Below are 26,771 nucleotides of genomic sequence, written 5' to 3'. Positions count from 1 at the left end.
CCCCCTGAGGAGCTGGGGGAGAACAATCCTCACCTGGATTGTTGCTGATGTTCTCACAAACACTGAGGACTGACGGCTTGGTATACTGAACCCTCTATCTCGGGGCTTGTCCTTATGAAGCGTGTTACTGCACAGGAGAGGCTAAACCTGCTTATAATGGTGCCTACGAGTCTTTCCGAGTACCTCTTTGTTGCTTAGATGTGGCCTCTCTCTCTAGCTAACCCAACTCAGCAGGTGAACTCACTGCCCTCCCCGCAATGTGGGACTTGACTCCCAGGGGTGTAAATCTTCCTGGCAAAGCAGGATATGACTCCCAGCGATGAATCTGGACCCAGCATCGTGAAATTGAGAACATCTTCTTGACCAAAAGGGGGATGCAAAATGAAACGAAATAAAGCTTCAGTGGCTGAGCGATTTCAAATGGATTCAAGAGGTCACTCCGGTGGACATTCTTACACACTATATAGATAACCCTTTTTAGGTTTTAATGTATTGGAATAGCTAGAAGTAAATACCTGAAACTATCAAACTCCAACCCAGTAGCCTTGACTCTTGAAGATGACTGTATAACAATGTAGCTTACAAGGGGTGACAGTGATTATGAAAACCTCGTGGATCACACTCCCTTTATCCAGAATATGGATGGATGAGTAGAAAAATGGGGACAAAAACTAAATGAAAAATAGGATGGGATGGGGGGATGATTTGGGTGTTCTTTTTTACTTTTATTTTTTATTTTTATTCTTTCTGGTGTAAGGTAAATGTTCAAAAACAGATTGGGATGATGAATGCATAACTATATGATGGTACTATGAACAGGTGATCATACACTATGGATGACTGTATGGTATGTGAATGTATCTCAATAAAACTGAATTTAATTTTTTAAAAAAAAGCTGTCTTTTGCCCCACTTCCCCATCCCTGTTCCCCAAGGCAAACTACTTCCAACACCAAGCTGTTTATTTTGCATTTTTTTCCATATTTCTATAAAACATGCATATTTTGCTTCTAAATATGGAAAACCAGAATTCCGTTTTTCTGCATGTGCCACACACTACCCCTCCCAATATCTTTCATAATTTGAGATTCTATGTTTACCTTATTCTAATTATGCAATTTTTTAAAAGTTAAATCATGTAGTATATTATGATTCCATTTTCTTTCTTCTGACTTTTTTCCCCAAAACCAAACATTATTTTTTCCATTTACCTAGTTTTCTGTGTACCCATCACTAGCTTATCCCCCAAATCCTGGCCAACTTTTTTCCCCCATTCCTTAGGCAATCTTTCAATTTCACTGTTTCTTAGAGACAGCCTTTCTGCTCCAATCTGGATCACTGCTCTTTACTACCACCACAGACCCGTCAGCCATAATCCTAGGATTCTCCCCAACTTATTCCTTCTCATCTCTCTTGTGTTGGATCCTCTACTTCCCAGATTCCTTGTCTTCCTTTTTCTTCGTCTACTCCATCATTTTATTAGAATACATCCTCTAGTAGCTTCCTGAGAAAGGATGCCAAGAAGGTAAAGTTTTTGAAATCTTACATGTCAGAAACAGTATTTATTCTACCTTCACACATGGTTGGCAGTTTGGCTGGGTACAAAGTTTTAGGTTGGAAATGACTTTCTCTCAGATTTTTAAAGGCATTTCTCTCTTATCACCTAGCTCCCCGTGTTGCTGTGAGAAGCCTCTTGCTTCCCGATTGCAGATGCTTTCCATGTGATCCATGTCACCCCCATCCACACTCACCCCCCACCCCCCGCCAGCCCCCATCTCTGAGAACTTTCAGAATCATGCTAGGTCTTCCAAACTTTCATCATCATCCAGGGCTTACTAAATCCATTGTGACGGTTGTTCATAAGGCCCTCCTTTTGATTTAGAAGTTCGTACCCTTGGAACCTTGGGAACGGTACGAAAGTTTGGAAATTTCTTAAATTATTTCTTTGGTTTCCTTCCCTTTATTTTCTCTCTCTTCTCTAGTAGTTCCTTTATTCGGATGTTGGCCCTCCTAGACTGGTCCTCTAATTTTCCTCTTTTCCCTGTTTCCCATCTTTCTTTCTGTTTTGCTTTCTGGGGTATTTTTTCAACTTTAACTCCTTACGCTTCTACTAAACTCTCCATTTCTAACATTTCTCCTCCCCCTAAGTATCTCTCTGTTTAAATTTTTATTTTAGATCACTCAGTGTGCAGACTTTCTCCAAACTCCACTTCTGTAAAAGCCTCTCAGCTGTGCCTGGGCTCCTGCATTCCAGTTGCTCTGTTTCACCTCTGCAGGGTACACACACTGGAGCAAGCACGGGAAAGACACCTGGATGTGAGCCCAAGGAAGGAGATCTGAGGCCTAAATTGTTTAACAGATTTCAGCAAATACTGTTTCCAACCCCACCATTTTCAAAAGTAACTATAATCTCTAATTTCTCAAACTTTCCTAGCTTTTTTTGGATGAATCTGCTTTTCTTTTGGCTTCCCTCACTGCTAGCTTAGATTTCAGCTTTTTGGGGTCTGCAAAGTTATTAACCGCTTGTCTTTCTGTGTTGTGTACTCCAAAATATTATATGCTACCACATCCTGTTCTTTGAACCTGTGGATTTGTGCTGTTTTATCTCTTTATTATCATTTTGTTGTAATTTCAGGAAGGAACAAAAAAGATTAACATGTGTGCGTCTGTGTTCTATCTGCTCTACTTAACCAGAAGTCCGTGATGTTCTTGGTCTATCAAACAGTTTCTCCACTGAGGTTCTAAAGAACCTCAAGAGTTCCACAAGATGTCACTAAGGGTTCCATGAGATATCACAATTGAAAAAAAAAGATAGTGTTTCTGAACTTCACATGGCATGCGACGCTACTTGCAGGGAGGGACAGTGACCGAGCAATCCCGCTGGCAATCTCGTTCGTGGTCCTTAGCCCCGTACAGCAGTGCACGGCGGACCACGTTCCCTGACGGCGTCCATTCTCACTCAGGCAGGTGATCGCTGGTGCGCACCGTACTGCACGGAGAGAGGCCATAGCCTGATAACATCAGCCTTTCCTGCCAGAAACATCTCCGCCAAGCTTTTCTTACATGACTGACTTATAGGAGTAAACAAGCCCTACCACTGTAATAGAAAACTGAAGAGAAATTTTTGTTCTATTTAGAGAGAATTTTTACACCTCATCATTCATATGACTCATTGCCTCTTTGCTGTTGTTAACATGGCCAAATGTGGATTGTGTAGTTTATAAGTGAATTGTATTGTGAAATATTCATATTTTTTGTAGTTCTTGTTTAGTTAGTAATTATGCCCTTCTGTTTTATATTTTATTAGTGTTTGAATTTTACAAACATGTCTAGGAGTCCAATGTGGAAATTTCTAAAGATGAGGTATAAGACAAAGAAACAAATTCTAACCCTAGGCTTACATTCAATTCTGGCAAGGTTAGTGATGCAAAATTTCAATTCCTGGGTCATTTCATATCCTAGTGCAAGAGAGGACCAAAAAAAATCTATCTTTACAACTAAAACTTTTATCAACTGGTTTTACAGGTGCTGGTAATTTAAGTTGCCCTATTCCGCTGAGCACTATCTAGGCAAACAACTGTCACGTGCAGCAATGGTGCCAGCAAAACTGAACACACTACAAACCACAACCATTTGACAAGTAAAGGCACGGGTTCTTTCAAATGGCTACTAAAATCTCAAGGAAAGCTTTGTTGAAAGAGTTTAAAGTCACATTTAGTGAAAAATCTCAGGAAGCAAGTTATTCAGTAGCAGAATTTATTGCCCAGAAAAGGAAAAGTCACACAGCTGGTGAGAACCTAATAATGCCAGCATGTAAAATTATAGTGTGCAAAACACTAGGACAAGATGCAATACAAGATACCAAAAAGGTTCCACTCTCTCATGGTCCTTTAAATCAGCATTCTGATCAGATGTCACCTGGTACGTTAAAGCTGTTTTCTATAATTCACTGGAAAACAACAGCTTTTTTATCTAGCTTGATGACTGCAACAAAGTTCACCAACAAATGTCATGTTGTAGCCCTTGTAAGATTTGCAAATAATGGTGAAACTGGAGTAAATTTTTTCCTGCTGCAAAGAGCTTCCTGCAACAAGCAAATGCCAAGACAGATACAATGTTTTGCCTTCAAATTTGGAAACAAAAGGTCTGCTGCAGAGGAACTGTTGGCACCTGTGAGATGGTGTCGCTGGATAGTTAGCTCCATGCAAGCTGGCCACCTCTCCTACACACACACACACACACACACAAAATCCTGGCATCACAACGTACTGCTTTCTTCACAGTAAGGTACCACTATCAAAAATTCTTGGAGATGAGTAAAACAATTTCTAAATGATGCTACAAAAATGGTTAGTTTCATTAAGCAAAGACCAAATCACTTGAGAACGACAAAAGAGAACAAAAATCTCCTATTACATACAGAAATCCAAAAGGTTAGCAGAGGAATGTTCTTAGCAAGGTACCTGAGCTGAAAGGTAAACTGCTGGAGTACTTCTAAGAAAACAGTAGACCAGACTGTACCAAGGGCTTGAAGATGAGAAATGGCTATGGTCTGTGGAGAAAATTTTGCTTTAATGAAAACCACTGTAATGGCACTAGCACATCTTTCCAGGGTCTCTAATTCTAGACTTTTACTGTCTTTGAGCAATTTCAATATTCCTGGTTCATAAACGTGTCTGTTCTTTGGACATGTTAAACTTGTTGTAACATCTTATCAGTTCTGTCATTAATGAGTTACATAAAACCTTTGACATATGTTCATTTTATATCTGCATAAGAGCGAGGATTTTACCTTTTATGAAAATTATCTTTTAAGAAGTCACTAGCCTATTTAGCAAACATTTTTTTTAAATGACATGAATCCAGTGGACACATCTCTGCAAGATTCTGGAGAAACTGTTTGGACATCAAGTAACAAGATTCTTGGACTTACAAGGAAAAAAGTTTGAAAAATCATTTTGTGAAAGGAAATCTTGCAATCATTCTGGAAAACAGTCTAGCAGTTCCTCAAAATGTTAAACATAGTTACCATATGACCTAGCAATTCCACTTCTACGTATATACCCAAGAGAATCGAAAGCATATGTTCACATAAAAACTTGTGCACAAATGTTCATAGCAGCAATATTCATATTAGCCAAAAAGGGGAAACAACCCAAACATCATCAACTGATGAATGGATAAACAAAATGGGGTATGGCTATACCATGGAATATTTATTCAGCCATAAAAAAGGAATGAAGTACCCATACTCGCTTCAACATGGATGAACCTTGAAAACATTATGCTAAGTGAAAGAAGCCAGTCATAAAGGACTACTAAATATTGCATGATTTCATTTACATGAAATGTTCAGAACAGACGCATCTATTGAGATAAAAAGTTGATTTTAGCGGTTACCGAAGGATGAGGAGGTTGGAGAGAAAAGGGTAGGGACGGCTAATAGGTAAGACGTTTGTTTTTGGAGTGATAAAAATGTTCTCTATGCATTGTAGTGATGATTGCACAACTCTGTGAGTACCCTAAAACTGCTGAATTGCACAATTTTAATTAATTGTATGGTATGTGAATTATATCTCAATAAAGTTGCTTTTTAAAAAAGGGTAAGACTTGATTGATTATCCCCAAGTGCCCTTTAGACACTTCCATTTGGATGTCCATTGCCTTATTATCTGAAATTCAACATGTTCCAATTAATTACTATCTTACTTTCCAATACAGACCCCTACATATCACATGCTTATCAGGTGTATTTCCTTTAAGCATCATTTTCATGTATACCCTATTTAAAAATCTACAAAAACTCCTTCTTTCTGCATGTCAAATAAAGGCTACACTCCTCTGCCAGGGCTGAAGACTCTTTACAAGCTGGTCTAGTCTCTAACTTCCTGCCCACCGTCTGTCAACACCAGTCCCTGAGTTCTCTTAAGAGCACACTGCTGTTTTCTCCTCTTTCCCTTCTTTCAAATTGCTTCCCTTACTTAGTACACCCTAACTTCTCCAAATTCTACTCTGTCTTTAGAATGCAATGCAAATTATTTTATAGAAGCTTCTGTATTCAGTAATTGCATCACCTACACTGATTTTCTCCGCCCAATTAGATGATAAATTCCTCAAATGTAAGAGCCAGTATTTTACTCTTCTCAATTTAACAAACAACTATTTGTGGAAGGTCTACTATTTACAGGGTTTTGTACTAGAGAAACACAATAATGAGTAAAACGGTTTCTGCCTTCATGAAGTTATCAGAAGGGAAAAGAAATGTAGATGAACAACTTGACACATATTAAAGGAAATGCTGTAAGGTCACAGGGGACTGAGAACTTCCATGAGATTAGTAGTAACAGGAAGATGGCTTCACAAAAGAGCTGCTATATCTTCCCTGCTTATCTCAAATGGCTACTGTAAGAGTTAAATCATATGACATATGCAAAACAATTTTGTAAAATCCTATCCCCATGTAATATAATTGTTTTATTTTAATTATGCAATTCCTTACCACAGATAACCAAGAACCAGAAACAATATTTTTAATTTTATAAACATTAAACTTTATGTACTTAGTAATCTGTATAGAGTTTAAACTTACCATTTCCCCTCCACACTTCAGCTAAATGGCAACTGCCTTCTCCAGGTTCCTTGCAAAATTCTACAACATCTCGGCATGTTGTTTCTGGTGTTACAGGAACTTCTGTTAAAATCTGTTCATTGTTGCTCAGGAACACGGTTAATATCATCTATAAGAGAAGAGATTGAAATAAAGCTACACATTAGATTCATTATAATAAAGAGATAAATCTGTAAATTTAAAGTAAACCTCTACCTCTCCCCGCCCAAAAAATATCTACAGGATTAATTGCAGGCAAAAGATAAAGTTCATGTAGAAAAACTAAAAAGTAAGACAAGTCAGGTGTTTCTTTGCTTAAATTTGCATCTCTGTCATATAGCCAGCTAGTTACAAACTTAAAAAACAGACATCTCCGAGAATAAATCCCAGAGTTAACATTTTCAAATGTTAAAATGTATAGTGTACAACAAAAGATTAGAAGACAAAGAAACAAGAAATGACGGCCCATCCAAAGGAAGAGGATAAAAATCCAGAAAACATCAACAAGAAGACCCGATTATGGGCATACTGGATCAAGACTTTAAAAAAAATATCTTAATATGCACAAGGAGAGGAAGGAAAATACAGAGAAAAAACTAAGGAAACACAATGGATGAACAGCATGAGAATCTCAATAAAGAGACAGAAATTTTAAAAAGGAACCAAACTGAACTTCTGCAGATGAAGACCACAACAACTGAAATGAAAAACTCCCAGGAGAATTTCAACAGCAGCCTGGAACTGGCAGAAGGAAGAATCAGTGAGCTCAAAGACTAAACAATTGAAATGAGTCCACTACGGAACAGAAAGAAAGAAGAATTAGAAAAAGCAAAGACAGCCTAAGAGACCCCTAAATAAAGGCTAATAATACCAATATACGCATTATGAGAGTTCTAGAAGGAGAAGAAAGAGAAAGGGGAAGATGGAATATTGAAAAAAATAGTGAGAGAGACCCATCTGGGTTCATGGATTAGAAGACTAAATATGCACACCCAAGAGGCACAGCAAACACCAAACAGAACAAACTTGAAGAAAACTACACACTATCACATACCGATCAAACTGCTGAATGCAAAGGACAAGGAGAGAGTTCTGAAAGCTGCAAGAGAAAAGCAAGAGGATATGTACAAGGGAGTCCCAATTGGATTAAGTACTGATTTCTCATCAGAAACTACGGAGGCAAGAAGGCAGTGGGTTGAAATACTTAAACTGCTCAGAGAAAACAAATGCCAACCAAGAATTTTATAACAGGGAGACCTTCTTTCAAAAATGAGGGAAAAGAGGAGGGACAAGATGGTGGCATAGAAAGAAGTGGAATTTAGTTAGTCCCCTGGAACAACTAATAAACAACCAGGAACAAAATAACCTGGAGCAACTGCTGGAGGACAACTGTGACTGTCCACACATTGTACACCAACCTGGATTGGGTGGAACGGCTGAGATTGCAGCATAAAATCTGTAAGTAAAAGCTGTGGACCTGTGCTGGGAGTCCCCTCCCCACCAGCAGGCTGGGCTGCAGGACCTTGCTGTGGGAGAAAGCAGCATTCCCAGAGCCAGCGAATACAGCTCAGCCCAGCTCCAACTGGGGTATAAATTAACAAATGTGACGGCTGAACACAAGCTACAAACATAGACAAACCCCTAACAAAGAGAGGCTTTTAGAGACGAATGACCGTAAAGAGCCAGAAAGACCAGGGGCTCTCTCTGACCAACAGATGAAACTGGAGGGCCATGAACTGGCTCTGAAAAGGGGCTTTCTCTCCTTTCTCTTTTTCTCAACCCGAGTGGTTCAGTGGAGAAAGCCTCAGCCATCTTCAGTTCACAGCGCTCTGACCCAGATGGGTAGAGATAACAGAAGCATCAATTCAAATGCAGAAGATAACTCCCTAGGGGGTGTATCTTCCCTAAGAGGAAGGAGGTGGGACACAGCTTTCCCTTCCGAACTCAGACCCCAGACCCTGGCGGAAAACAGCCAAAACAGAATAAAGGGCCACAACTCCTCACACCAGTCGGGAGTAACAGGCTGACAGGCACAACCTGCTGGGCAGGTTAGGAAAAACACAGTGGCTAGAGACCTCACAGAAAAGTGTGTCATTCCTCTAAGATACACCCTGAATATAGCCTCATTCTGAGAGCTGAATCTGTTCTGGTCTGGGAAAATCTGATTGGGGCAACCAAGGAAATCAGATGCCTAGACAACAGAAAACTACAAATCACAATAGGAAAAACAAAGATATGGCCCAGTCAAAGGAACAAACTTACACCTCAATCAAGATACAAGTGAGATATTGTTTCACTTTATGAAACAATCTATTAAAAATTTTCAAAGAAATATGCTAAATGCAATCAAAAACCAAATCAACGAGTTCAGGGAAGATATGGCAAAAGAGATGAAGGCTATAAAGAAAACACTGGGTGAACATATGGTAGAAACCAAAAGTTTCAAAAAACAACTGGCAGAATCTATGAAAATGAAAAGCACAACACAAGAGACAAAAAACACAATGGAGACATACAATAGCAGATCTCAAGAGGCAGAAGAAAACACCCAGGAACTAGAGAACAAGACACCTGAAATCCTACACACAAAAGAACAGATAGAGAAAAGAATGGAAAAATATGAGCAATGTCTTAGGGAACTGAATGAAAACATGAAGTGCATGAATGTACGTGTCATGGGTGTCCCAGAAGGAGAAGAAAAGGGAAAAGGGGCAGAAGCAATAATAGAAGAAATAATCAATGAAAATTTCCCATTTCTTATGAAAGACATAAAATTACAGATCCAAGAAGCACAGCGTACCCAAACAGAATAGATCTGAATACACCTACATCAAGACACTTAATAATCAGATTATCAAATGTCAAAGACAAAGAGAGAATCCTGAAAGCAGCAAGAGAATATCCATCACATACAAAGGAAGCTTAATGAGACTATCTGTGGATTTCTCAGTAGAAACCATGGGGGCAAGAAGGAAGTGGTGTGATATATTTAAGATACTGAAAGAGAAAAACCACCAACCAAGAATCCCATATCCAGCAAAACTGTCCTTCAAACATGAGGGAGAGTTTAAAATATTCTCTGACAAACACAGTAAGAGAGTTTGTGAACAAGATATGCTCTACAGGAAATACTAAAGGGAGCACTACAGACAGAAAGGAACAGATAGGAGTGAGAGGCTTAGAATACAATTTTGGATGATGGTAGCATAACAATGTAAGTACACTGAACAAAGACGACTGTGAGTATGGTTAAAACAGGAAGGCGAGGAGCATGTGGGTAACCAGAAGGAAAGAGGAAAGATAAAGACTGGGACTGTATAACTCAGTGAAACCTAGAGTGCTCAACAACTGCAATAAAATGTACAAATACGTTTTTACAAGAGGGAGAAAAAATGAATGTTAACCTTGCAAGGTGTTAAAAATGGGGTGGTATTGGGAAAAACATACAATCAATGCAAACTAGAAACTATAGTCAACAGAAACATGGTATTATGCTTCGTTTTATGTAACAAAGGCAATATACCAAAGCTAAATGCCTATAAGAGGGGGACAAAAGGAGGGGTATGGGACTCTTGGCATTGGTGATGCTGTCTTTTATTGTACTTTAGTTTAATTCTATCTTTCCTTTTGTTGCTTTTTAGCTTTCTTTTTCTTTTCTTTCTTTTTCTTTTGTCTATCTTCTTTGACTCTTTCTCCTCCTTTGTGGAAGAAATCGAGATGTCCTTGTATAGATGGTGGGGATGATGGTGAATACATAAATACGTGATTATACAGGGAACCATCGATTGTTTACTTAGGACGGAATGTATGGTGGGTGAACAAAAAAAAAGGATTGATGAAAAAACCTTGAGGGCACTATACTGAGTGAAGTAAGTCAGACACATAAGGACAAATATTGTATAGTCTCACTGATATGAACTAATTATAATACGTAAACTCATAGACATGAAATGTAAGTTACCAGGATATAGAAATGAGGCTAAAGAATGGGGAGCAGTTGCTTATTATGAGCAGAATGTTTAACTAGAGTGAACTTAAATGTCTGGAAACGGACAAAGGTGATGGTAGCACATTGTGAGAATAACTATCAGTGCTGAATGGTGTGTGAATGAGGTGGAAAGGGGAAGCTCAGAGTCATGTATGTCACCAGAAGGAAAGCTGGAGGTTAAAAGATGGGAATGTATAAAACGGTGAATCTTGTGGGGGACAATGTCCATGATTAACTGTACAAATATTAGAAATCTCTTTCACGAACTAGAACAAATATATGACACTATAACCAGAAGGTAATAATGGAGGAGCATACATGAAAAAATTATACCTATTGCAAACTATATACTACAGTTAGTATTTTAACATTCTTTCATCAACAGTAACAAATGTACTATACCAAAATTATGAATCAATAATGGAGGGGGGTGGTTAGGGGTCTGGGAGGACTTGAGTTTCCTTTTTTTGCCTTTCTTTCTTTTCTGGAGTAATGAAAATGTTCTAAAAATTGAAAAAAAATTAATTGTAATGATGGATGCACAGCTGTATGATGGCACTATGGGCAACTGATTGTACACTTTGGATCTCTGGATAGTTATATGGTATGTGAACAATCTCAATTAAAAAAAAATTGCAGTGGAGAAAGTTGCAATGTGGAAGGGATAACTGTATTCTTATTCTTGTTTGCACAATTTATTTTACATTTCTAATGGTAAAAATTTTCCACTGTGATTTCATAGCCTAAGCTTCATAAGTTCTAAATAAATATTTTTCCGGATCATGCTTTATTAATCCTATTTCCCTCAGTTCTCCTTAGTCTTCTCCGATTCCTCATTCCTTACCCTTGTGCCTCCTACAGCATGCCAAGGTTTTACTCTCAATACCACAAGTGAGAGAATGTGAGTCTGATCACTACTCCCAGAAGCCCAGGACTCTGAGGACGGAGCCAGTGCTTTACGCCACTCGCCCTGGCCATGCCATGGAGCACAGGACAGCAGTAGCACCGAGCGCTCATAAAGGCACGCTGCATGACTACTCGCTGTGAAAAGCAGGGCTCTTCAGGAAGATGCTGTTCGAATGAAGGATGGCATGACACTCTGGGGGCACCTGACACACTTTGAGGGCACTTTTTGAACTACAAAGACTTTTCAGTCGATGAATAAGCAAGATGCTAGGGTTATGAGTTTAAACTATTTTTAAAAGCTAAGGACTCCCAAATTGTCCAAAGTCACTGAACAGTACTTCAATTTTTTACATTCTATTATATAGTCTTGGTAAACCCTATCTTTCCCAATCTCAGCAAAATTCACTTTTCCTACTTTCTATTATTAAATAAAAACTAACTTCATTGGACTCATGAGAAATAAAAGCTCTGAAGATAAATTATGTTGGTATTGACCTAGCTGGTACGATACTTCCCTAAAGCATTACCTAAATTAAAGCTGAAAAGGCATGTGACTGCTACTGTTATTCCAGAAATTTCCTTAGCATAAAAAAAAAACTAAATCTCCAACACAAATAATTCTATTTTATTGACTCCAGAGGCCCTTTTTGCTTACATTTTAACATCTTTGAAATAATATGTCTTACAACTGATGACACATCACAATTTAATGGGCACTGTTTTTTTCCTTCTTAATGGTACATATAAAACAGAGGTCAGTCATGTTTTAGAGTAGATGAAACCAAATGGGATTGAGGGAACGAAAGAAAACTAAAGAAAAAAGATAAAAGAAGTTAATATGCTTATCTTCCATAAAAGATTAATATGTTGGTTGACTACACTTAGAAAACCAAACCAAGATTTGTACCATATACGGAAATACACTTAGCATGTGATGGGGAGATGCCCAGACCATCCCCTCTGCCTGGACCAATCACGCGAACCTGCCCTGCTCCCTGCTAGCCTCTTCCGGTCCTTCGAGCTCACGCACAGGCCTCCCTCTCCTCCCGCAGCGTTTCCAGACACCACCCGCGCCCGCCGCCCCGACCCAGTGTGAGGTGAGCCTCCTCTTCCACACTCCCAAAACAGACTGGGGCTGTCTCTACACATCCACCACACCAAATGACCAGTGGTTTTCTTGACTGTGCCCTTCAATGCAACAGTTTTTGTAACTTGCAACAGTGATTTGTGACCCTTTAGCTCGTCTTGAAATCATGTATCATAACCTACACTTCTCTTTAAATTCAATCAAGTTGGAAAACCCAGAATTAGACCGTCTGGTGGTTTGGAGTTATGCACCCCAGAAAAACAAACAAACATGTTCTTAAAGCTAACCCGTTCCTGTGGGTGTGAACCCACTGAGTGGGACCCTTTGGCGTGACTTCAGTTAAGGTGTGCCCCAGCTGAGCCTAGACAGGGTGCTGAAAGCCTTACAGGGAAAGTCACAGAGAGAACACCAGAGGGCGCGGCAGAGGCAGAGTCAACCTTCTCTCCCAGAAGAGAGGGGAGAGGCCAGGAGAGGCTGCCATGTGCACTGCCACGTGACGGAGGAGCCAAGGGCCAAGAACACCAGTCTCCGTGAGAAAACATCACCTCGATGGCTCCTTGATTTTGGACTTCTCCTAGCCTCAAAACCATGAGCCAGTAAGTTCCCACTGTGTAAGCAACCCATTGCATGGTATTTGCTTTAGCAATGAGGAAAGTAAAACATTCACTGAGGGCAGGACTTGAGTTCTCTAATTCCGTACCTGAGCACAATGCTAGCCTCATAGCAGTGCTCAATAAATGAAGGACAGGAGAAAGGCAGACAGGCAGACAGACAACTGCATAACCACATCAAGGAACTTAAGACGTCAACTTAACCTTGCTTTCAAGAATGTTTGAGCTACATACAGAAAATCGATTGGAATAAAATATTCACTAATTTAAGTAATCTACACAGAGCCTTTAAAATTTTTACAAACTAGATATTTAAATGACACTCTTGTTCCCAGGAAAGCAAAACACAAATTAAGGATTTGAAAATGGGAACTGTCCTGTAATCAAAAAGACAGACAACAACAATGTTGGTGAGACTGTGGACATACTAGAGCTCTCCTACACTGCCAGTGGAAATGTAAAATGGTGTGGCCACTTTGAAAACCAGTCAAACATGGTGTTCCCATATAACAGCAATTCCACTCCAGGTGTCTACCCAAAAGAAATCAAAACAAACGTCCACATGAAGCCTGGTGTGTGCGCACTGACAGCCGCATGATTCCTAACAGCCCCAAAGCAGGAACAGCCCAGATGTCTATCAGCCAGTGAGTGGATAAACAAAACATGGTAGATCCACACATGGAATATTATTTGGCAATAAAAAGGGATAAAGTACAGATACATGCCACAGCACAGATGAACCTGAAGGCTACTAAGTGAACCAAGCCAGACACCAAAACCACATATCGTAGAATTCCATTTACACAAAACGTCCAGAATAGGCAAATCCATAAAGACAGCAGATTAATGGTTGCCTGGGAATCACAGTAGGAATGGGGAGTGAATGAAAACAGGCTTGAAATTTCTTTTGGGGGTGACGGAAATGTTCTAAAATTAGATTGTAGTGATGGTTTCACAACTCTGTAAATTACTAAAGATCGCTGAACTGTCCACACAAAATGAACACATTTTATAGTATATAAATTATAGCCCAATACAGCTGTTCTTTAAAAGTAGAAACTATAAACCTCCAGAAAAGAAAATAAGAAACTCTACCTATGTGGTACATAGAACCCTGGGATAAAAACTCAAGTTCTTTCCATAGCTCTGTCCTGACCTTGCTGTGAATGCCTGGGGGAGCTGCCCCCTCCTCCATTTCTCACCAAGAGCCTGGTAAAATACAGATGAGATATCCTTAAGGACAACAGCTCTATATTTTTCTAACCTTAACCCATTTAGGTAAAGCATTAGATCCCTGCTCACCTACCCCACCTACTTCCACATTTTAATTGAAAAGGAACTAAGGGATAATAAAAAATAATTGAGGAGAAATGAGATAATAAAAGCTATACCAAATTTTAGTAAACTGTAAGAATTTTCTGGGTAGGTTATAAGTAAGTAGCTCATAAAAGCCATAGAAAGTATCAGCTGGGATTGATTAGGGGGACATCAGGAAGCCCTTTTCAGCTTTCCCAATATGATAATCTATGTTAAACTCCCTTCCATTCCTAACATGCCGCAGATTTTATCACCAGTTCAAAATCTCAGAAGGTTAGGGATATACAGAAAATTAAATCCAAGAAATCACCTTGAATGCTTCATCCCAATTCCCTGAATCTTGGGAATCAGCCACTCAAAAACTGGAAAACACACCTGGGAGCCCTTGCCTACTCATACAGAGGAAGGAGCATAAAAGACTTGGCAGGAGCAAGATGACAGCATAGGGAGGTGTGGAATTTAGTTAGTCCTCAACTAGTAAATAGCCAGGAACAATTAGTAAATAGTCTGGAACAACTGTTGCGGGACATCCGTGACTGTCCACACATCGTTCACCAGTCAGGAATGGGTGGAACAGCTGAGATCAGAGCATAAAAACTGTAAACTAAAACTGCAGACCGGTGCCCCTACCCCCGGCATGGCAGGCCAAGCTGCAAAACTTTGCTGTGGGAGAAAGCAGCAGTCCCTGCTGGGAACAAGGAAAAGTAGCTCAACCAATTTGGACTACTGAATACAACCTACAAGCACAGATAAGCCCTGAGCAAACAAGAATCTGTGGTTCCTCCCGGTAGAGGGGAGGCAGGGCTGAAGGAAAAAAATATATACATATGCGTGTGTGTGTGTGTGTGTGTGTGTGTGTGTGTATACATATACACACACACACACACACACACAACTAAATAAAAACAGGCTTTTGGAGATGGCTGAGCTCAGAATACTGGAAAACAGCTGTGTCACAAAAAAGGGGGCAAGAGAACTGGGTTCAAACTCTGGTCTAATGGCCAAACTGAAGGGCTGGAGACTGGCTTCGGAAAGGGGCATTTGTTCTTTTTCCATTTTTTTCCTCTTATCCTAAGCAGCGCACTGGAGAAAGCCTCAGACATTTTCAATTGCTGACCCAGGCAAAGGGGGAGTTAAGAGAGTCAGAGACTTTCTGCTCATCCATCCATAGACGGGACAGGGGGGAGTGTGGTCCATATGGCTTTCCCAATCACATTGTCACACCTCATAAGAAAAGCCATGTTCTTTAATGCAATCTTGTGGGGATAGACTTATTAGTTTTTTGATTAGGGTGGAATGTTTGATTAGGTTGTTTCTATGGAGAGGTGACCCACCCAATTGCAGGCAAGGCCTTTTGATAAGATCATTTTCATGAAGGTGTGACCGCACCCATCCAGTGATTAGTTCACTGGAGGACGACATTTGGAGATGCCAAGCTAAGAGATTTGCCCCAGAGAAACTAAGAGAAAACCCCAGATGCTCAGAGAGAAACATCCTGGGAGAACAAGCACAGATGCACAGGAACTAAGAGAAAGAGAAGCTAAGAGACACAGAAGCCCAGGAACATTTTGGAGAAAGCCATTTTGAAGCCAGAACCTGGGAGCAAAGGACCAGCAGACACCAGCCATGTGCCTTCCCAGCTGACAGAGGTATTCTGGAGGCCATTGGCCTTTCTTCAGTGAAGGTATCTCTTGATGCCTTAGTACGAACACTTTTATGGACTTAGAACTGTAAATTCGTAACCTAATAAAGCCTCTTTATAAAGGGCAAAAAAAAAAAAAAAAAAAGAGTCAGAGACAAAGGAGGAATTCAAGTGTAGAGGAGAACTCCCTGGGGGGGGGGGGGATGCTGCATCTTCCCTAAGAAAAGGGGGGCAGGACCCAGCTCGGGTGACAGCCCTCCCTCAGGGAACTTGGACCCCAGGGACTGGGGGAAAACAAACAAACCAATCAGAAAGAGCTGAAGCTTGGCTTCTGATACCCTTAGCCCCTGGTCAGGACACGGTCTTCTGTGAATTAAAGGGAACACACCTCTTTACACCTCTTTATACCAGTGGGGAGCTGTGGGCTGACAAGCACCAACTGCTGGCCTGCATAGGAAAAGCACAGAGTCTAGAGGCCTCATGGGAAAGTTTGACAATCTGCTGGGTCTCACCCTCAGGGAAACATGATACTAATTACACCTTCCTCCTGAGACCTGGGCCTGTCAGGTCTGGGAAAATCTGGGGAAATCAAGGAAACCAGATGCCAAGACAACAAAAGATTTCAAGTCACCTTAGGAAAAACAAAGATATGGCCCAGTCAAAGGAAAAAACTTACACTTCAACTGAGATACAGGAACTGAAACAATTAATTATTAATCAAACAAATCTCCTAAATCAATCCAAAAATCAAATCAACGAGTTAAGGGACTATATGACAAAAGAGATGAAGGATATAAAGAAGACATTGGGTGAACATAAGGAAAAAATTGAAAGTATGAAAAAACAATTGGTGGAACTTATGGGAATGAAAGGCACAACAGAAGAGAAAAAAAACACAATGGAGACATACAACAGCAGATCTGAAGAGGCAGAAGAAAAGATTCATGAACTGAAGGACAGGACATCTGAAATCCTACACACAAAAAAGCAGATAGCAAGAAGAATGGAAGAATATGGACAATGTCTCAGGGAATTCAATGACAACATGAAGCACATGAATGTACATGTCATGAGTGCCCCAGAAGGAGAAGAGAAGGGTAAAGGGGCAGAAAAAATAATGGAGGAAATAATCACTGAAAATTTCCCATCTCTTAGGAAAGACATAAAATTACAGATCCAAGAAGCACAGTGTGCCCCAAACAGATTAGATCCAAATGGATCTACACCAAGACACTTAATAATCAGATTATCAAATGTCAAAGACAAAGAATTCTGAAAGCAATAAGAGAAAAGCGATCCATCACATACAAGGGAAGCTCGATAAGACTATGTGTGGATTTCTCAGCAGAAACCATGGAGGTGAGAAGGCAGAGGTATGATACATTTAAGATACCGAAGGAGAGGAACTACCAAGAATTCTATATCCGGGTGAAGCTGTCCTTCAAAAATGAGGGAGAGATTAATCCAAGATGGCAGATTAGGAGAGACAGGGCAAAATATTTCTCCTTGAAAAACACCAAATAAAAGACAGAAAGTGCTCTCGAATAGTAGTTCCAGGGTTCTACTGGCTGAACAAGGTCTGCTACATCCACAGCGACCGTGCACTTGGTGAAACCGAGAGTCTGTGTTCTGAATCAAGTGAGTGTTTGAGCTGCTGGGGAAATGGCAGCGGAGCTGCACCAGGGTGGGAAGAAACCTGGGGTCGGCATTTGGAGATGGGTTAGTTTAAAAACCCAGAAAGCGGCAGCAGATCCAGCAGAGAGAGTTGCACAGTCGAGTGTGGTAGGGCGTGCCTTCCACGCCCTGGGCACTGCCTCAGTATCTGGCGTGGGTGACAGCTTTTTGCACACACGCAGCTAACTGTCCCAGAGAAAGAAATAGGCCGCTGCAGCAGGCAGAGGACCACGGCAGTGGGAAGTTACCATGCCCCGTACAGACATCTTTTCAGCGGGATGGGAGACGCCCCTTTGTGGCCCCATGTCCAAGAGCTTCCCTTGGGGATTCTGCTCGCCTGTGATGTTGCACAGTCATCCTCTGTGGAGGCCCGTGGAGGGCACAGCTTAGAGGCGGGGGTTCCACACCTAAGTGCCAAGGGTCCTACACCAATCCCATGGACTTACGGGGCCACAGCAGAGCGAGACTATGGGGAATCTGAGCTGAAGGGCTGGACTCATGCAACAGCCCCAGGGTGTTCCAGCCACAGCCCTGGGAACAGCTGGGAATTCTGGGTCTTAAAGCTGTCTTCCCTGCCTAATGGCACAGGGCACACCCACTGCCCTCAGGGCCAGCAGTCCCAACTGCACACGGAAAATTGGTGCACTGATTGGACCTCCACAAGGTTTGGACCCCCACTCGCTGCAGACAAAGTTGGGGACAGCTGGCTTGAAGATAATAGGTGGCTTGGGGGTACCATCTGCTGGTAGGTCAGGTGCACCTCACCAAGCTGTTGCTCTGTCAAATTATAGGTAATTGTTCAAATAAGCCTGCAAATCCTAAAAGAACCCTATCAAGATAAACAAATGCCAAGAAGCCAAAATAACAGAAAATTCTAAAGCATACGAAGAAACCAGAAGATATGGATAAACCAAACACCTGAATCAAAAAAACCAAAGGAGGGAGGCGGGGCAAGATGGAAGACTGGTGAGCTGTATGTTTTAGTTACTCCTCCAGGAAAGTAGGTAGAAAGCCAGGAACTGCGTGGACTGGACACCACAGAGCAATCTGTCTTTGGGCATACTTCATACAACACTCATGAAAATGTCGAACTGCTGAGATCAGCGAAATCTGTAAGTTTTTGCGGCCAGGGGACCCGCGCCCCTCCCTGCCAGGCTCAGTCCCGTGGGAGGAGGGGCTGTCAGCTCCGGGAAGGAGAAGGGAGAACTGCAGTGGCTGCTCTTATCGGAAACTCATTCTACTGATCCAGACTCTAACCATAGATAGACAGAGACCAGACACCAGAGAATCTGTGAGCAGCCAGCCCAGCAGAGAGGAGACAGACATAGAAAAAAAAAAAAAACAACACGAAAAACTCCAAAATAAAAGCAGAGGATTTTTAGAGTTCTGGTGAACAAAGAAAGGGGAAGGGCGGAGCTCAGGCCCTAAGGCGCATATGCAAATCCCGAAGAAAAGCCGATCTCTCTGCCCTGTGGACCTTTCCTTAATGGCCCTGGTTGCTTTGTCTCTTAGCATTTCAATAACCCATTAGATCTCTGAGGAGGACCCTTTTTTTTTTTTTTTTTTTAATCCTTTTTTCCTTTTCTAAAACAATTACTCTAAGAAGCCAAATACAGAAAGCTTCAAAGACTTTCAATTTGGGCACGTCAAGTCAAGAGCAGAACTAAGAGAGCTCTGAGACAAAAGGCAATAATCCAGTGGCTGAGAAAATTCACTAAACACCACAACTTCCCAAGAAAAGGGGAGTGTCCGCTCACAGCCATCATCCTGGTGGACAGGAAACACTCCTGCCCATCACCAGCCCCATAGCCCAGAGCTGCCCCAGACAACCCAGTGTGACGGAAGGGCTTCAAATAACAGGCACACACCACAAAACTGGGCGTGGACATTAGCCTTCCCTGCAACCTCAGTTGATTGTCCCAGAGTTGGGAAGGTGGAGCAGTGTGAATTAACAAAGCCTCATTCAGCCATCATTTGAGCAGACTGGGAGCCTCCCTACACAGCCCAGCAGCCCAGAACTGCCCTGACATAGCACAGTCATCCCTCAACAGAGGACCCGGGGTGCACAGCCTGGAAGAGGGGCCCACTTGCAAGTCTCAGGAGCCATACGCCAATACCAAGGACTTGTGGGTCAGTGGCAGAGACAAACTGTGGCAGGACTGAACTGAAGGATTAGACTATTGCAGCAGCTTTAAAACTCTAGGATCACCAGGGAGATTTGATTGTTAGGGCCACCCCCCCTCCCCGACTGCCCAGAAACACGCCCCACATACAGGGCAGGCAACACCAACTACACACGCAAGCTTGGTACACCAATTGGGCCCCACAAGACTCACTCCCCCACTCACCAAAAAGGCTAAGCAGGGGAGAACTGGCTTGTGGAGAACAGGTGGCTCGTGGACGCCACCTGCTGGTTAGTTAGAGAAAGTGTACTCCACGAAGCTGTAGATCTGATAAATTAGAGATAAGGACTTCAATAGGTCTACAAACCCTAAAAGAACCCTATCAAGTTCAGCAAATGCCACGAGGCCAAAAACAACAGAAAACTATAAAGCATATGAAAAAACCAGACAATATGGATAACCCAAGCCCAAGCACCCAAATCAAAAGACCAGAAGAGACACAGCACCTAGAGCAGCTACTCAAAGAACTCAAGATGAACAATGAGACCATAGTACGGGATATGAAGGAAATCAAGAAGACTCTAGAAGAGCATAAAGAAGACATTGCAAGACTAAATAAAAAAATAGATGATCTTATGGAAATTAAAGAAACTGTTGACCAAATTAAAAAGATTCTGGACACTCATAGTACAAGACTAGAGGAAGTTGAACAACGAATCAGTGACCTGGAAGATGACAGAATGGAAAATGAAAGCATAAAAGAAAGAATGGGGAAAAAAATTGAAAAAATCGAAATGGACCTCAGGGATATGACAGATAATATGAAACGTCCAAATATAAGACTCATTGGTGTCCCAGAAGGGGAAGAAAAGGGTAAAGGTCTAGGAAGAGTATTCAAAGAAATTGTTGGGGAAAACTTCCCAAATCTTCTAAACAACATAAATACACAAATCATAAATGCTCAGCGAACTCCAAATAGAATAAATCCAAATAAACCCACTCCAAGACATATACTGATCACACTGTCAAACACAGAAGAGAAGGAGCAAGTTCTGAAAGCAGCAAGAGAAAAGCAATTGACCACATACAAAGGAAACAGCATAAGACTAAGTAGTGACTACTCAGCAGCCACCATGGAGGCGAGAAGGCAGTGGCACGATATATTTAAAATTCTGAGTGAGAAAAATTTCCAGCCAAGAATACTTTATCCAGCAAAGCTCTCCTTCAAATTTGAGGGAGAGCTTAAATTTTTCACAGACAAACAAATGCTGAGAGAATTTGCTAACAAGAGACCTGCCCTACTGGAGATACTCAAGGGAGCCCTACAGACAGAGAAACAAAGACAGGACAGAGAGACTTGGAGAAAGGTTCAGTACTAAAGAGATTCGGTATGGGTACAATAAAGGATATTAATAGAGAGAGGGGAAAAATATGGCAAACATAAACCAAAGGATAAGATGGCTGATTCAAGAAATGCCTTCATGGTTATAACGTTGAATGTAAATGGATTAAACTCCCCAATTAAAAGATATAGATTCGCAGAATGGATCAAAAAAAATGAACCATCAATATGTTGCATACAAGAGACTCATCTTAGACATAGGGACACAAAGAAACTGAAAGTGAAAGGATGGAAAAAAATATATCATGCAAGCTACAGCCAAAAGAAAGCAGGTGTAGCAATATTAATCTCAGATAAAATAGACTTCAAATGCAGGGATGTTCTGAGAGACAAAGAAGGCCACTACGTACTAATAAAAGGGGCAATTCAGCAAGAAGAAATAACAATCGTAAATGTCTATGCACCCAATCAAAGTGCCACAAAATACATGAGAGAAACACTGGCAAAACTAAAGGAAGCAATTGATGTTTCCACAATAATTGTGGGAGACTTCAACACATCACTCTCTCCTATAGATAGATCAACCAGACAGAAGACCAATAAGGAAATTGAAAACCTAAACAATCTGATAAATAAATTAGATTTAACAGACATCTACAGGACATTACATCCCAAATCACCAGGATACACATACTTTTCTAGTGCTCACGGAACTTTCTCCAGAATAGATCATATGCTGGGACATAAAACAAGCCTCAATAAATTTAAAAAGATTGAAATTATTCAAAGCACATTCTCTGACCACAATGGAATACAATTAGAAGTCAATAACCATCAGAGACTTAGAAAATTCACAAATACCTGGAGGTTAAACAACACACTCCTAAACAATCAGTGGGTTAAAGAAGAAATAGCAAGAGAAATTGCTAAATATATAGAGACGAATGAAAATGAGAACACAACATACCAAAACCTATGGGATGCAGCAAAAGCAGTGCTAAGGGGGAAATTTATAGCACTAAACGCATATATTAAAAAGGAAGAAAGAGCCAAAATCAAAGAACTAATGGATCAACTGAAGAAGCTAGAAAATGAACAGCAAACCTATCCTAAACCAAGTACAAGAAAAGAAATAACAAGGATTAAAGCAGAAATAAATGACATAGAGAACAAAAAAACAATAGAGAGGATAAATATCACCAAAAGTTGGTTCTTTGAGAAGATCAACAAGATTGACAAGCCCCTAGCTAGACTGACAAAATCAAAAAGAGAGAAGACCCATATAAACAAAATAATGAATGAAAAAGGTGACATAACTGCAGATCCTGAAGAAATTAAAAAAATTATAAGAGGATATTATGAACAACTGTATGGCAATAAACTGGACAATGTAGAAGAAATGGACAATTTCCTGGAAACATATGAACAACCTAGACTGACCAGAGAAGAAATAGAAGACCTCAACCAACCCATCACAAGCAAAGAGATCCAATCAGTCATCAAAAATCTTCCCACAAATAAATGCCCAGGGCCAGATGGCTTCACAGGGGAATTCTACCAAACTTTCCAGAAAGAACTGACACCAATCTTACTCAAACTCTTTCAAAACATTGAAGAAAATGGAACACTACCTAACTCATTTTATGAAGCTAACATCAATCTAATACCAAAACCAGGCAAAGATGCTACAAAAAAGGAAAACTACCGGCCAATCTCCCTAATGAATATAGATGCAAAAATCCTCAACAAAATACTTGCAATTCGAATCCAAAGACACATTAAAAAAATCATACACCATGACCAAGTGGGGTTCATTCCAGGCATGCAAGGATGGTTCAACATAAGAAAAACAATCAATGTATTACAACACATTAAAAACTCGAAAGGGAAAAATCAATTGATCATCTCAATAGATGCTGAAAAAGCATTTGACAAAATCCAACATCCTTTTTGATAAAAACACTTCTAAAAGGTAGGAATTGAAGGAAACTTCCTCAACATGATAAAGAGCATATATGAAAAACCCACAGCCAGCATAGTACTCAATGGTGAGAGACTGAAAGCCTTCCCTCTAAGATCAGGAACAAGACAAGGATGCCCGCTGTCACCACTGTTATTCAACATTGTGCTGGAAGTGCTAGCCAGGGCAATCCGGCAAGACAAAGAAATAAAAGGCATCCAAATTGGAAAAGAAGAAGTAAAACTGTCATTGTTTGTAGATGATATGATCTTATATCTAGAAAACTCTGAGAAATCAACGATACAGCTACTAGAGCTAATAAACAAATTTAGCAAAGTAGCGGGATACAAGGTTAATGCACATAAGTCAGTAATGTTTCTATATGCTAGAAATGAACAAGCTGAAGAGACACTCAAGAAAAAGATACCATTTTCAATAGCAACTAAAAAAGTCAAGTACCTAGGAATAAACTTAACCAAAGATGTAAAAGACCTATACAAAGAAAACTACATAACTCTACTAAAAGAAATAGAAGGGGACCTTAAAAGATGGAAAAATATTCCATGTTCATGGATAGGAAGGCTAAATGTCATTAAGATGTCAATTCTACCCAAACTCATCTACAGATTCAATGCAATCCCAATCAAAATTCCAACAACCTACTTTGCAGACTTGGAAAAGCTAGTTATCAAATTTATTTGGAAAGGGAAGATGCCTCGAATTGCTAAAGACACTCTAAAAAAGAAAAACGAAGTGGGAGGACTTACACTCCCTGACTTTGAAGCTTACTATAAAGCCACAGTAGTCAAAACAGCATGATACTGGCACAAAGATAGACATATCGTTCAATGGAATCAAATTGAGAATTTGGAGACAGACCCCCAGATCCATGGTCAATTGATCTTTGATAAGGCCCCCCAAACCAATGAACTGGGCCATAACAGTCTATTCAACAAATGAGACTTGGAGAGCAGGGTATCCATAACCAAAACAATGAAAAAGGACCTCTACCTCACACCCTACACAAAAATTAACCCAAAATGGATTAAAGACCTCAATATAAGAGACAGTACCAAAAAACTCCTAGAAGATAATGTAGGGAAACATCTTCAAGAGCTTGTATTAGGTCACTTGCTAGACCTTACACCCAAAGCACAAGCAACAAAAGAAAAAAATAGATAAAGGGGAACTCCTCAAAATTAAAAGCTTCTGCATTTCAAAGGAATTTGTCAAAAAGGTGAAGAGGCAGCCAACTCAATGGGAAAAAATATTTGAAAGCCATATATATCTGACAAAAGACTGATATCTTACATATATAAAGAAATCCTACAACTCAACAACAATAGTACAAACAGCCCAATTATGAAGTGGGCAAAAGATATGAAAAGACAATTCTCTGAAGAGGAAATACAAATGGCCAAAAAACTCATGAAAAAATGTTCATCTTCACTAGCTATTAGGGAGATGCAAATTAAGACCACAATGACATATCACCTCACACCAATTAGATCTGCTGCCATTAAACAAACAGGAAATTACAAATGCTGGAGAGAATGTGGGGAAATTGAAACTCTTATTCATTGTTGGTGGGACTGTATAATGGTACAGCCACTCTGGAAGACAGTCTGGCAGTTCCTTAGAAAACTAGATATAGAGTTACCCTTTGATCCAACAATTTCACTTCTCGGTATATACCCAGAAGACCTGAAAGCAGTAACATGAACAGATATTTTCACACTGATGTTCACAGCACCATTATTCACAATTGCCAAGAGACAGAAATAATCCAAATGTCCTTCAACAAAAGAGTGGGTAAACAAAATGAGGTATATACCCACAATGGAATACCATGCAGCAGTAAGAAGGAACAAAGTTGTGAAATATATGACAATATGGATGAACCTTGAAGACATAATGCTGAGTGAAATAAGCCAGGCACAAAAAGAAAGATATTGTATCTTACCACTAATGTGAATGAACTCTATGAAAAATGTAAAATAAATTGTTTATATTGTAGAAGGTAGGGGACATGGAGATAGAGAGCAACTAGCAAAAGGGGAACAATAATCTAATAAGAACAGATAAGCTACTGGGGGTAAACTTAATGGTATGGGAATGTTCAGTAACAACTATGGTTTGTTAATTTTGGGGTGGGTATGGTAGGAACAAGTTGACAGAAATGTAGTTATTTTAGGTTATTTGTTTTTCTTATTCCTTTGGTTATTGTTTGTTTATTTTCTTGGGGTAGGGTAGGAACATGTTGGAAGCAATAGTTATTTTAGGTTATTTGTTTTTTCTTATTGCTTTGTTTTGGTTTTCTTTGAAATGTTTTTTTAATTGTTTTTTAAGTTTTTGATCAAGTTAAAAAAATAAATAAAAATAAATTTTAAAAATGACAAAAATATATAAATAATGGGGGATAAGAGGTATGGAATAGTTTGGACGTTCTTTTTAATTTTTAAAAAAATATTTTTTGCTTTATTTTGGAGTAATGAAAATGTTTCAAAATTGATTGCGGTGATGAACGCACAACTATATGATGATACTGTGAACCACTGATTGTATACTTTGGATGGACTGTATGGTGTTGGAGTATATCTCAATAAAATTGCATTAAAAAAGCAAGAAAAAAATGAGGGAGAGTTTAAAATATTCTCAGACAGAAAGACACAGAGTTTGTGAACAAAATACCTGCTCTACAGGAAATACTAAAGGGAGCACTACAGACAGACAGGAAAAGACAGGAAAGAGAGGTTTGGAGCACAATATTGAGTGAAGGTAACAAAATGACATAAGAACACTAACAAAGACGACTGTGAGTAAGGTGGAGGGAGGAAGGTTAAGGGGCAGGTAAGATGACGGGGGAAGGACAGAAGATAAAGACTAGATCTGTATAACTTAGTGAAACCTAGAGTGCTCAATGATTGTGATTAAATATGCAAATGTGTTTTTACATGAGGGAGAACAAATGACTGTCAACTCTGCAAGGTGTTAAAAATGGGGTGGTACTGGAGAAAAAAAATGCCATCAATGCAAACTAGAGTTTATAGATAACAGCCACATTATAATATGTTTCCACTAATTGTAACAAAGGCAACATACCAAAGCTAAATGTCTATAAGAGGGGGATATAAGGGAGGGGTATGGGGCTTCTTGGTTTTGGTGTGTTGTCTGACTTTTTTATTGTATTTTCTTTTTCTTTTTTTTTTTTTCTTTTTCTTTTTTCTTTTTACTTTTTTCACCTCTTCCTCTTCTTTGTGGAAGAAATGGAAATGTCCTTATATAGATAGTGTTGGTGAATGCATATCTATGTTATATGGGGAACCACTGACTGTTTACTTACGATGGAATGTATGGTATGTGAATAAAATTGTCTAAAAAAACAAACAGGGATACAAGTGCTGGAGAAAATGTGGAGAAAGGAATGTACCTAATCACTGTGGGTGGGGAAGTAAAATGGTGCAGCCCATCTGGAGGGCAGGGTGGTGGTTCCACAGGAAGTAACTAAGCATAGG

At 40.0% G+C, this 26,771-nt stretch overlaps 1 protein-coding gene across 5 annotated transcripts in view; it reads right to left on the bottom strand.

Annotated features, from left to right (window-relative positions):
• PPP1R13B (protein phosphatase 1 regulatory subunit 13B) overlaps positions 1–26,771 on the bottom strand; it is a 101,741-nt gene that overhangs the window by 48,050 nt on the left and 26,920 nt on the right. For 4 of the 5 annotated variants that reach the window (XM_037831713.1, XM_037831715.1, XM_037831712.1 and 1 more), the window contains one exon: positions 6,589–6,736. In XM_037831713.1, coding sequence (XP_037687641.1) covers positions 6,589–6,736 — 148 coding nt within the window. Of the gene's footprint in view, positions 1–4,462; positions 4,552–6,588; positions 6,737–26,771 lie in introns of those variants that run through there. The other variant, XM_037831717.1, reaches the window with a different exon arrangement.

The sequence above is a fragment of the Choloepus didactylus genome, chromosome 4 (genome assembly GCF_015220235.1).
Source record: "Choloepus didactylus isolate mChoDid1 chromosome 4, mChoDid1.pri, whole genome shotgun sequence".
Taxonomy (NCBI): Eukaryota; Metazoa; Chordata; class Mammalia; order Pilosa; family Megalonychidae; genus Choloepus; species Choloepus didactylus.
Note: the sequence above shows the minus strand (reverse complement) of the source record. Positions and strands in the feature narration are given on the sequence as shown.